The sequence below is a fragment of the Somniosus microcephalus genome, chromosome 4 (assembly GCF_052327205.1).
Source record: "Somniosus microcephalus isolate GS21.2 chromosome 4, FLI_Smic_1.0, whole genome shotgun sequence".
Taxonomy (NCBI): Eukaryota; Metazoa; Chordata; class Chondrichthyes; order Squaliformes; family Somniosidae; genus Somniosus; species Somniosus microcephalus.
Window position 1 is genome coordinate 13,248,557 of NC_140990.1, and position 13,209 is coordinate 13,261,765.

Below are 13,209 nucleotides of genomic sequence, written 5' to 3' on the forward strand. Positions count from 1 at the left end.
ATAAAGTGCCTTCAACTTTGTCTGTTTAATATTTTTCTGCACTTTGACCCTCTTTACTGTTGGCCTTTGTTTCTGCTCCCTACTAGTTTTGCTGACTGCTTTTCTAACTTGCACTTCCAGCTTTGTTTCTCTCCGTTCTGGGCCCACACTTAGGTTCCCAGCCCCCTGACAAACTAGTTTAAATCCTTCCCAACAGCGCCTCTCCCCCCGGCCCCTCTCTCCCTCCCCCTCTCCGCCTCTTTGCCTCTCTCCCTCTCCCCCTCTCTCCCCCTCTCTCCCCCTCTCTCCCCCCCTCCCCCCCTCCCCCTCTCCCCCTCTCTCCCCCCCTCCCCCCCTCTCCCCCTCTCCCCCTCCCCCCTCCCCCCTCCCCCCTCCCCCCTCTCCCCTCCCCCCCTCCCCCCTCTCCCCCTCCCCCCTCTCCCCCTCCCCCCTCCCCCCCTCCCCCCCTCTCCCCCTCTCCCCTCTCCCCCTCTCTCCTCCCCCTCTTCCCTTCTCTCCCTCCCCCTCCTCACTCTCTCTCTCTCTCCCCCTCCTCCCTCTCTCTCTCTCTCCCCCTCCTCCTCTCTCTCCCCCCTCCTCCTCTCTCTCTCCCCGCCGCCCCTCTCCCCCCGCCGCCCCTCTCCGCCGCGCGCCCCTCTTCCCCCCGCCGCCCCTCTTCCCCCCGCCGCCCCTCTTCCCCCCCGCCGCCCCTCTTCCCCCCCGCGCCCCTCTTCCCCCCCGCCGCCCCTCTTCCCCCCCGCCGCCCCTCTTCCCCCCCGCCGCCCCTCTTCCCCCCCGCCGCCCCTCTTCCCCCCGCCGCCCTCTTCCCCCCGCCGCCCCTCTTCCCCCCCGCCGCCCCTCTTCCCCCCCGCCGCCCCTCTTCCCCCCCGCCGCCCCTCTTCCCCCCCGCCGCCCCTCTTCCCCCCGCGCCCCCTCTTCCCCCCCGCCGCCCCTCTTCCCCCCGCCGCCCCTCTTCCCCCCCGCGCCCCTCTTCCCCCCCGCCGCCCCTCTTCCCCCCCGCCGCCCCTCTTCCCCCCGCCGCCCCTCTTCCCCCCGCCGCCCCTCTTCCCCCCCGCCGCCCCTCTTCCCCCCGCCGCCCCTCTTCCCCCCCGCCGCCCCTCTTCCCCCCCGCCGCCCCTCTTCCCCCCCGCCGCCCCTCTTCCCCCCGCCGCCCCTCTTCCCCCCCGCCGCCCCTCTTCCCCCCCGCCGCCCCTCTTCCCCCCCGCCGCCCTCTTCCCCCCCGCCGCCCCTCTTCCCCCCCGCCGCCCCTCTTCCCCCCCGCCGCCCCTCTTCCCCCCCGCCGCCCCTCTTCCCCCCCGCCGCCCCTCTTCCCCCCCGCCGCCCCCTCTTCCCCCCCGCCGCCCCTCTTCCCCCCCCGCCGCCCCTCTTCCCCCCCGCCGCCCCTCTTCCCCCCCGCCGCCCCTCTTCCCCCCCGCCGCCCCTCTTCCCCCCCGCCGCCCCTCTTCCCCCCCGCCGCCCCTCTTCCCCCCCGCCGCCCCTCTTCCCCCCCGCCGCCCCTCTTCCCCCCCGCCGCCCCTCTTCCCCCCGCCGCCCCTCTTCCCCCCCGCCGCCCCTCTTCCCCCCGCCGCCCCTCTTCCCCCCGCCGCCCCTCTTCCCCCCCGCCGCCCCTCTTCCCCCCGCCGCCCCTCTTCCCCCCGCCGCCCCTCTTCCCCCCGCCGCCCCTCTTCCCCCCCGCCGCCCCTCTTCCCCCCCGCCGCCCCTCTTCCCCCCCGCCGCCCCTCTTCCCCCCCGCCGCCCCTCTTCCCCCCCGCCGCCCCTCTTCCCCCCCGCCGCCCCTCTTCCCCCCGCCGCCCCTCTTCCCCCCCGCCGCCCCTCTTCCCCCCCGCCGCCCCTCTTCCCCCCCCGCCGCCCCTCTTCCCCCCCGCCGCCCCTCTTCCCCCCGCCGCCCCTCTTCCCCCCCGCCGCCCCTCTTCCCCCCCGCCGCCCCTCTTCCCCCCGCCGCCCCTCTTCCCCCCCGCCGCCCCTCTTCCCCCCCGCCGCCCCTCTTCCCCCCCGCCGCCCCTCTTCCCCCCGCCGCCCCTCTTCCCCCCCGCCGCCCCTCTTCCCCCCCGCCGCCCCTCTTCCCCCCCGCCGCCCCTCTTCCCCCCCGCCGCCCCTCTTCCCCCCCGCCGCCCCTCTTCCCCCCCGCCGCCCCTCTTCCCCCCCGCCGCCCCTCTTCCCCCCCGCCGCCCCTCTTCCCCCCCGCGCCCCTCTTCCCCCCCGCCGCCCCTCTTCCCCCCCGCCGCCCCTCTTCCCCCCCGCCGCCCCTCTTCCCCCCCGCCGCCCCTCTTCCCCCCCGCCGCCCCTCTTCCCCCCCCGCCGCCCCTCTTCCCCCCCGCCGCCCCTCTTCCCCCCCGCCGCCCCTCTTCCCCCCCGCCGCCCCTCTTCCCCCCCGCCGCCCCTCTTCCCCCCCGCCGCCCCTCTTCCCCCCGCCGCCCCTCTTCCCCCCCGCCGCCCCTCTTCCCCCCCGCCGCCCCTCTTCCCCCCCGCCGCCCCTCTTCCCCCCGCCGCCCCTCTTCCCCCCCGCCGCCCCTCTTCCCCCCCGCCGCCCCTCTTCCCCCCCGCCGCCCCTCTTCCCCCCCGCCGCCCCTCTTCCCCCCCGCCGCCCCTCTTCCCCCCCGCCGCCCCTCTTCCCCGCGCCGCCCCCTCTTCCCCCCCGCCGCCGCCCCTTCCCCCCCGCCGCCGCCCCTCTTCCCCCCCGCCGCCGCCCCTCTTCCCCCCCGCCGCCGCCCCTCTTCCCCCCCGCCGCCGCCCCTCTTCCCCCCCGCCGCCGCCGCCCCTCTTCCCCCCCGCCGCCGCCCCTCTTCCCCCCCGCCGCCGCCCCTCTTCCCCCCCGCCGCCGCCCCTCTTCCCCCCCGCCGCCGCCCCTCTTCCCCCCCGCCGCCGCCCCTCTTCCCCCCCGCCGCCGCCCCTCTTCCCCCCCGCCGCCGCCCCTCTTCCCCCCCGCCGCCGCCCCTCTTCCCCCCCGCCGCCGCCCCTCTTCCCCCCCGCCGCCGCCCCTCTTCCCCCCCGCCGCCGCCCCTCTTCCCCCCCGCCGCCGCCCCTCTTCCCCCCCGCCGCCGCCCCTCTTCCCCCCCGCCGCCGCCCCTCTTCCCCCCCGCCGCCGCCCCTCTTCCCCCCCGCCGCCGCCCCTCTTCCCCCCCCGCCGCCGCCCCTCTTCCCCCCCGCCGCCGCCCCTCTTCCCCCCCGCCGCCGCCCCTCTTCCCCCCGCCGCCGCCCTCTTCCCCCCCGCCGCCGCCCCTCTTCCCCCCGCCGCCGCCCCTCTTCCCCCCCGCCGCCGCCCCTCTTCCCCCCCGCCGCCGCCCCTCTTCCCCCCCGCCGCCGCCCCTCTTCCCCCCGCCGCCGCCCCTCTTCCCCCCCGCCGCCCCTCTTCCCCCCCCGCCGCCCCTCTTACCCCCCGCCGCCCCTCTCAATTCAATTCAAATCGCTTTATTGGCATGACAAGGTACATCTTATGTTGCCAAAGCATCGAAAAACATTCATGGTTGAACGCATAAACACAGATCTATCCATACAGTGTATAAACAGATATATCCCTGAGTGTATAAATATACATTCATATAATTTGTATATACTCTTTTCTTATATTTAGTGGTTGTCCATCTGTTTATGGCAAGCTGTAACATAGTGTGCCGCTAAGGTTACATAATTTCTCTCTTCCTCTAGTAGGTATGGGAGTTTTTGGTCGCCATTCAAATTTCTGAATTCCAGGCATATTTTTGTGAATTTTGGGTAGAAATTCTCCCTGATGCCCTGATATTTTCTACAAGCTGTGAGGAAGTGCATCTCTGCCTCCACCACTCCCTGACTGCAGTGAGAGCATATCCTGTCCTCTCTTGGTAGCCGGGTCTGCCTGTGTCTACCTTTTTCGATCGCCAGGCTATGTTCACTGAGTCTGTACATTGTCAAGGTTTTTCTCATTTTGCTATCCTTTACCCTGGTCAGGTAATCAGCCATGTTGTATTGTCTGTTTAGGGGCAAGTAGCAATTGAGTTTGCTTTGGGTTTTTGTTGTTTCTGCCCAATATGACATATTTTTCCTTTTGCTTAGCGACGATTGTGTTGGGTCGAATTCTTTGTGTTACGCTGTCACTGTCCTGGGGCTGGTTATTGTTAGTACTGTTAGTAGTTACTTCATTGAGTCCCAGGACTAGTTGACTGAGGGTATTCTTCTTTATGGTCCTCTCTTGGCATTTCAGGGCTTTGTAATGATAGCATTGGGGGTTGCTCATTTCTAGGTGTTTCCAAAATTTGGTGGCTCTTTTTTGGATAGTGATTATTAATGGATATTGGCCTAGTTCTGCCCTGCATGCATTGTTTACGGTTTTCCTTTGAGTCCGGAGGATACTTTTACAGAATTCTGCATGTAGGATCTCAATTGGGTGTTTGTCCCATTTTGCAAATTCTTGTTGTGTTAGCGGTCCCCACACCTCACTACCATAAGAGTGCAATTGGTTCAATTACTGATTTGAAAATTTTGAGCCAAATGCTAATTGGGATTTCTATTTGGATTGATTTTTTAATGGCATAGAAAGCCCTTCTTGCTTTCTCTTTCAGTTCATTCACAGCCAGATGAAAATTTCCCGTAGAACTGATTTTTAAGCCGAAGTATGTGTAGTTAGTGGTTTGTTCAATTTTGGTTGTTCCTAGTGTGAAATTTATTTTGGGTCCCTGATGTCTGGATCTTTGCTGGAACACAAGGACTTTGGTTTTTTGGGGATTTATTGTCAGGGCCCAGGTCTGGCAGAACGACTCCAGCAGATCCAGGTTCTGCTGTAGACCCTCCTTAGTTGGTGACAGCAGAACCAGGTCAGCTGCATAGAGGAGGAATTTAACCTTGGATTCATATAGGGTGAGGCCGGGTGCTGTAGATTGTTCATGTAGTTTTGCCAATTCATTTATGTAAATATTAGAGTGTCGGTGAGATGGGCGAGCCCTGCGTCACACCACGCCCCTGTGGGAAGTATTTTGTTTGTTTGTCTCCAATTTTAACTGCACATTTGTTGTTTGTATACATTGATTTAATTACATCATATGTTTTTCCCCCTACCCCGCTTTCGATAAGTTTCAGGAATAAACCGTCGTGCCAGATGGAATCGAAAGCCTTCTGGAAATCTATAAAGCATGCGTAGATTTTGCTTTTGTTTTGATGAACGTGTTTGTCAATTAGGGTCTGTATGGTGAAGATATGATCTGATGTTCTATAGTTTGGCAGGAATCCAATTTGGCTTTTACTCAAGACATTGTGCTCCTCAGGGAAGTTTATAAGTCTTTTGTTTATGATACTACAGAATACCTTCCCCAGGTTACTGTTTACACAGATGCCTCGATAGTTATTTGGGTCGACTTTGTCCCCACTTTTGTATATGGGCGTTATGAGTCCTTTGTTCCAGATATCGGGGAAGTAACCGACACTCAGAACCAAGTTGAAGAGTTTTAGGATAGCCAGTTTCATTTTATCGTCTGTGTGTTTAATCATCTCACTTAGTATGCCGTCTGCACCGCAAGCTTTTCCTGGTCGCAGGTCCTTGAGTTTTTCAAATAGTTATTTTTCTGTTATTATGGAGTCTAGCGGGTTTTGGTTATCTTTTATGGCCATTTCGAGCTTTTCCAGTTTTTTGCATATTTGGTGTTGCTCTGGCCTTAGTGTGTTTTTCTGGTATAATTTTTCAAAGTGGTTTTCCCATGTGTCTCCATTTTGAATGGCCAATTCGTCGTGTTGTTTTTTGTGTAATGTATTCCAGTTGTCCCAGAAACAATTGGAATCAATGGATTCCTCAATGGAGCTGAGTGTATTCTTAATATACTGCTCTTTTTTGGTTCTGAGTGTGTTTTTGTATTGTGTTAGTGTCTGACAATAAGTAAGGCGTAATTCCTCGTTTTCTGGATGTCTGTGTTTTTGGTTTGATATTTTTCTAAGTTTTTTCCTCATGTAATGGCAATCTGGGTCAAACCATTTTTCATAGTATTTTGTTTTGGGTTTGTTCTTGCGAGCTTTCAAGTTTGACCTTGTTGCCAAATTATCAATAATATTGTTTAGGTTATTCACTGCCCGGTTTACGCCTTCTTTATTGTGAGTGTATATGTTATCCAGAAAGGTGCCCAAGAGAGCTTGCGTTGATTCATTGCTAATTGCTTTCTGGTATTTTTCTGTGCTGTTTTTGGCCCATCTGTACGATTTTTTGGTGTTGTACAGTTTACTGGGTTGTGTTTCTGTGTTGGTTGTTTCTGTCTTTTTAAGATACATAGTAATTTGACTGTGGTCTGACAGTGTTGTTTGTGGTTTGACTGTGAATGCTCTGAAAGAGGATGGGTCCAAATCCGTAATCATATAGTCTACGGTGCTGCAGCCAAGAGGTGAGCAATAGGTCGATCTTCCTAGGAGGTCTCCCATGAACCTACCATTGACAATGTACAGACCCAGGCTTCGACAGAGCTGCAGGAGCTGTTTTCCGTTCTCTCCCTCCTCCCCACTCTCTACCCTTCCCCCCCCCCCCCACTTCTCTCACTATTCTCCTCCTGTTGCAGCTGGGAATGAACCCGAGCTCGGTCGGGGACCGGTGTCTGAAGCCGGGCCTGGAGGCCACTCTGCGGGAGGGGGAGACGCTCTACGTGGTCAACGGCCTTTACCCTCACGCCGTGCGCTTCAGGCCCGTCGACCCCAGCGGCCACCTGTTGGGGGTGAAAGGTCCCCCGCACGGGGCCAACCTCGTCCCGGCTGCAAGCCCACAGGCGGAGGAGCGGAAGAGACCCCCGGGGGAGCTCGAAGACCCCCCGGAACCTGCGAGGAAGAGGCCACGGGCGGAGAATCCCGGCCACGGAGGGGGCGGCTCAGGAGACGAGGCGGAGGCCGGAGGCGGTCCGACCCCGGAGGGCGCAGGTCAACCCTGGCCCCAGGACAACTGGACAGAAGAGACCAAGCTGCTGGTGTTCACCAAGAGGGGCGTACGGGCCAGGTCAAAGGTGAAGGGCCGACGGTCGCAATATAATCGAGGGGTTCGGGGGGTTTATATATAGAATAACAGATACCCGGGAGAGAGTTACAGACTGGAATCTAATCGAGGGGTTCGGGGGGTTTATATACAGAATAACAGATACCCGGGAGAGAGTTACAAGTTGGAATCTAATTGAGGTGTTCGGGGGGGTTTATATATAGAATAACAAATACCCGGGAGAGAGTTACAGGCTGGAATCTAATCGAGGGGTTCGGGGGGTTTATATACAGAATAACAGATACCCGGGAGAGAGTTACAGACTGGAATCTAATCGAAGGGTTCGGGGGGTTTATATATAGAATAACAGATACCCGGGAGAGAGTTACAGGCTGGAATCTAACCGAGGGGTTCGGGGGGTTTATATATAGAATAACAGATACCCAGGAGAGAGTTACAGGCTGGAATCTAACCGAGGGGTTCGGGGGGTTTATATATAGAATAACAGATACCCGGGAGTGAGTTACAGACTGGAATCTAATCGAAGGGTTCGGGGGGTTTATATATAGAATAACAGATACCCGGGAGTGAGTTACAGACTGGAATCTAATCGAAGGGTTCGGGGGGTTTATATATAGAATAACAGATACCGGGAGTGAGTTACAGGCTGGAATCTAATCGAGGGGTTCGGGGGGTTGAAATATAGAATAACAGATACCCAGGAGAGAGTTACAGGCTGGAATCTAACCGAGGGGTTCGGGGGTTTACATGTGGAATAACAGATACCCGGGAGAGTGAGTTACAGGCTGGAATCTAATCGAGAGGTTCGGGGGTTTATGTATAGAATAACAGATATCGGGAGTGAGTTACAGGCTAGAATATAATCGGGGGGTTCGGGGGGGTTTATATAAAGAATAACAGATACCCGGGAGTGAGTTACAGGCTAGAATATAACCGAGGGGTTCGGGGGGTTTATATAAAGAATAACAGATACCCGGGAGTGAGTTACAGGCTGGAATCTAATCGAGGGGTTCGGGGGGTTTATATAAAGAATAACAGATACCCGGGAGTGAGTTACAGGCTAGAATATAACCGAGGGGTTCGGGGGGTTTATATAAAGAATAACAGATACCCAGGAGTGAGTTACAGGCTGGAATCTAATTGAGGGGTTCGGGGGGTTTATATATGGAATAACAGATACCCGGAAGTGAGTTACAGACTGGAATCTAATTGAGGGGTTCGGGGGGTTTATATATGGAATAACAGATACCCGGGAGAGAGTTACAGGCTGGAATCTAATCGAGGGGTTCGGGGGGATTATATATAGAATAACAGATACCCGGAAGTGAGTTACAGGCTGGAATCTAATCGAGGTGTTCGGGGGGTTTATATATAGAATAACAGATACCCGGGAGTGAGTTGCAGACTGGAATCTAATCGAGGGGTTCGGGGGGTTTAGATATAGAATAACAGATACCCAGGAGTGAGTTACAGGCTGGAATCTAATCGAGGGGTTCGGGGGGTTTATGTATAGAATAACAGATACCCGGGAGTGAGTTACAGGCTGGAATCTAATCGAGGTGTTCGGGGGGTTTATATATAGAATAACAGATACCCGGGAGTGAGTTACAGGCTGGAATCTAATCGAGAGGTTCGGGGGGTTTATATATAGAATAACAGATATCTGCAGTGAGTTACAGACTGGAATCTAATCGAGGTGTTCGGGGGGTTTATATATAGAATAACAGATAGCTGGCAGTGAGTTACAGGCTGGAATCTAATCGAGAGGTTCGGGGGGTTTATATATAGAATAACAGATATCTGGAGTGAGTTACAGGCTGGAATCTAATCGAGAGGTTCGGGGGGTTTATATAAAGAATAACAGATACCCGGGAGTGAGTTACAGGCTGGAATCTAATCCAGGGGTTCGGGGAGTTTTTATATAGAATAACAGATACCCGGGAGTGAGTTACAGACTGGAATCTAATCGAGGGGTTTGAGGGGTTTATATATAGAATTACAGATACCCGGGAGAGAGTTACAGACTGGAATCTAATCGAGGGGTTCGGGGGGTTTATATATAGAATAATAACAGATACCCGGGAGAGAGTTACAGACTGGAATCTAATCGAGGGGTTTGGGGGGGTTTATATATCGAATAACAGATACCCAGGAGTGAGTTACAGGCTGGAATCTAATCGAGGGGTTCGGGGGGTTTATATATAGAATAACAGATACCCGGGAGAGAGTTACAGGCTGGAATCTAATCGAGGGGTTTGGGGGGGTTTATATATAGAATAACACATACCCGGGAGTGAGTTACAGGCTGGAATCTAATCGGGGGGTTCGGGGAGTTTATATATAGAATAACAGATACCCAGGAGTGAGTTACAGACTGGAACCTAATCGAGGGGTTCGGGGGTTTATATATTGAATAACAGATACCCAGGAGTGAGTTACAGGCTGGAATCTAATCGAGGGGTTCGGGGGGTTTATATATAGAAATAACAGATACCCGGGAGTGAGTTACAGGCTGGAATCTAATCGAGGGGTTCGGGGGGTTTATATATAGAATAACAGATACCCGGGAGTGAGTTACAGGCTGGAATATAATTGTGACTGGTGCTCTTTGAAGGTGTTTACCATTTATTTCCTTTGTTTAGTTCGCTGCGTTCGATATTGATGGCACCATTATCACCACAAAATCAGGGAAAGTCTTCCCGACAGGACCAGATGATTGGAGGTGAGACAGAGGGAGCTGGATTAACATCAGTAGAGATACAGTCAGTAACACAGGGCGCTGGGGGAGAGGAGTTACTGAGGGACAGTGTGAGGGAGCTGGATTAACATCAGTAGAGATACAGTCAGTAACATAGGGTGCTGAGGGGTGAGGGGTTACTGAGTGACAGTGTGAGGGAGCTGGATTAACATCAGTAGAGATACGGTCAGTAACACAGGGTACTGGGGGAGGGGTTACTGAGAGACAGTGTGAGGGAGCTGGATTAACATCAGTAAAGATACAGTCGGTAACAGCGCTGGGGGAGAGGGGTTACTGAGTGACAGCGTGAGGGAGCTGGATTAACATCAATAGAGATACAGTTAGTAACACAAGGCACTGGGGGAGAGAGGTTACTGAATGACAGTGTCAGGGAGCTGGATTAACATCAATAGAGATACAGTTAGTAACACGGTGCTGGGGGAGGGGTTACTGAGTGACAGTGTGAGGGCGCTGGATTAATATCAGTAGAGATACAGTCAGTAACAGGGTGCTGAGGGTGAGGGGTTACTGAGTGACAATGCGAGGGCGCTGGATTAATATCAGTAGAGATACAGTCAGTAACACAGGGCGCTGGGGGAGGGGTTACTGAGTGTCAGTGTGAGAGAGCTGGATTATCATCAGTGGAGATACAGTCAGTAACACAGGGCGCTGGGGGAGGGGTTACTGAGTGACACTGTGAGAGAGCTGGATTAACATCAATAGAGATACAGTCAGTAACACGGTGCTGGGGGAGGGGTTACTGAGTGAGGGTGAGGGAGCTGGATTAACATCAGTAGAGATGCAGTCAGTAACACGGCGCTGGGGAGAGGGGTTACTGAGTGACAGTGAGGGAGCTGGATTAACATCAGTAGACATACAGTCAGTGACAGGATGCTGGGGGAGAGGGGTTACTGAGTGACAGTGTGAGGGAGCTGGATTAACATCAGTAGACATACAGTCAGTAACACAGGGTGCTGGGGGAGGGGTTACTGAGTGACTGTGAGGGAGCTGGATTAACATCAGAAGAGATACAGTCAGTAACACGGTGCTGGTGGAGAAGGTTACTGAGGGACAGTGTGAGGGAGCTGGATTAACATCAGTAGAGATACAGTCAGTAACACAGGGCGCTGGGGGAGAGGAGTTACTGAGTGACAGTGTGAGGGAGCTGGTTTAACATCAGTAGAGATACAGTCAGTAACACAGGGCGCTGGGGGAGAGGGGTTACTGAGTGACAGTGTGAGGGAGCTGGTTTAACATCAGTAGAGATACAGTCAGTAACACAGGGCGCTGGGGGAGAGGGGTTACTGAGTGACAGTGTGAGGGAGCTGGATTAACATCAGTAGAAACACAATCAATAACACGGCGCTAGGGGGAGGGGTTACTGAGTGACAGTGTGAGGGAGCTGGATTAACATCAGTACAGATACAGTCAGTAACACGGTGCTGGGGGAGAGGAGTTACTGAGTGACAGTGTGAGGGAGCTGGATTAACATCAGTAGAGATACAGTCAGTAACACAGCGTGCTGGGGATAGGTGTTACTGAGTGACAGTGTGAGGGAGCTGGATTAACATCAGTAGAGATACAGTCAGTAACACGGTGCTGGGGGAGAGGAGTTACTGAGTGACAGTGTGAGGGAGCTGGATTAACATCAGTGGAGATACAGTCAGTAACACAGGGCGCTGGGGGAGAGGAGTTACTGAGTGACAGTGTGAGGGAGCTGGATTAACATCAGTAGAGATACAGTCGGTAACACAGGGTGCTGGGGGAGGGGTTACTGAATGACTGTGAGGGAGCTGGATTAACATCAGTAGAGACACAGTCAGTAACACAAGGCACTGGGGGAGAGAGGTTACTGAATGACAGTGTGAGGGAGCTGGATTAACATCAATAGAGATACAGTTAGTAACACGGTGCTGGGGGTGAGGGGTTACTGAGTGACAATGCGAGGGCGCTGGATTAATATCAGTAGAGATACAGTCAGTAACACGGCGCGGGGGCAGAGGGGTTACTGAGTGACTGAGGGAGCTGGGTTAACATCAGTAGAGATACAGTCAGTAACGCAGGGTGCTGGGGATAGGTGTTATTGAGTGACAGTGTGAGGGAGATGGATTAACATCAGTAGAGATACAGTCAGTAACACAAGGCGCTGGGGAGAGGGGTTACTGAGTGACAGTGTGACGGAGGTGGATTAACATCAGTAGAGATACAGTCAGTAACACAGGGCGCTGGGGGAGGGGTTACTGAGTGACAGTGCGACGGAGGTGGATTAACATCAGTAGAGATACAGTCAGTAACACAGGGCGCTGGGGGAGGGGTTACTGAGTGACAGTGTGAGGGAGCTGGATTAACATCAGGGGAGATACAGTCAGTAACAGGGTGTTGGGGTGGGGAGGGATTACTGAGTTATTGCGGAAGCTGGTTTAACATCAGTAGAGATACAGTCAGTAACACAGGGCGCAGGGGGGTGAGGGGTTACTGAGAGACAGTGTGAGGGAGCTGGATTAACATCAGTGGAGATACAGTCAGTAACACAGGGCGCTGGTGGAGAAGGTTACTGAGGGACAGCGTGAGGGAGCTGGATTAACATCATTAGAGCTACAGTCAGTAACACGGCGCTGGGGAGAGGGGTTACTGAGTGACAGTGTGAGGGAGCTGGATTAACATCAGTAGAGATACAGTCAGTGACACAGGGCGCTGGGAGAGGGGTTACTGAGTGACGGTGTGAGGGAGCTGGATTAACATCAGTAGAGATACAGTCAGTAACACAGGGCGCTGGGGGGAGGGGTTACTGAGTGACTGTGTGAGGGAGCTGGATTAACATCAGCAGAGTTACAGTCAGTAACACGGCGCGGGGGATGGTGTTACTGAGTGACAGTGTAAGGGAGCTGGATTAACATCAGTAGAGATACAGTCAGTAACACAGGGCGCTGGGGAGGGGTTACTGAGTGACAGTGTGAGGGAGCTGGATTAACATCAGTAGAGATACAGTCAGTAACACAGGGTGCTGAGGGGTGAGGGGTTACTGAGTGACCGTGTGAGGGAGCTGGATTAACATCAGTAGAGACACAGTCAGTAACACAAGGCACTGGGGGAGGGGTTACTGAGTGACTGTGAGGGAGCTGGATTAACATCAGTAGAGATACAGTCAGTAACACAGGGTGCTGGGGGAGGGGTTACTGAGTGACAGTGTGAGGGAGCTGGATTAACATCAGCAGAGATACAGTCAGTAACACAGGGTGTTGGGGGAGGAGTTACTGAGTGACAGTGTGAGGTAGCTGGATTAACATCAGTAGAGATACAGTCAGTAACACAGGGTGTTGGGGGAGGGGTTACTGAGTGACAGTGTGAGGGAGCTGGATTAACATCAGTAGAGATACAGTCAGTAACACAGGGTGCTGGGGGAGGGGTTACTGAGTGACAGTGTGAGGGAGCTGGATTAACATCAGTAGAGATACAGTCAGTAACACAAGGCGCTGGGGAGAGGGGTTACTGAGTGACTGTGAGGGAGCTGGATTAACATCAGGGGAGATACAGTCAGTAA

At 55.6% G+C, this 13,209-nt stretch overlaps 1 protein-coding gene across 1 annotated transcript in view; it reads left to right on the forward strand.

Moving 5' to 3' along the window:
- The window catches only part of pnkp (polynucleotide kinase 3'-phosphatase), a 77,907-nt gene that overhangs the window by 18,967 nt on the left and 45,731 nt on the right, over nucleotides 1-13,209 (forward strand). Inside the window, exons 4-5 of the mRNA XM_085984382.1 lie at nucleotides 6,507-6,941; nucleotides 9,574-9,653. Of these exons, the coding sequence (XP_085840508.1) occupies nucleotides 6,507-6,941; nucleotides 9,574-9,653 (515 nt within the window). The remainder of the gene's footprint in view (nucleotides 1-6,506; nucleotides 6,942-9,573; nucleotides 9,654-13,209) is intronic.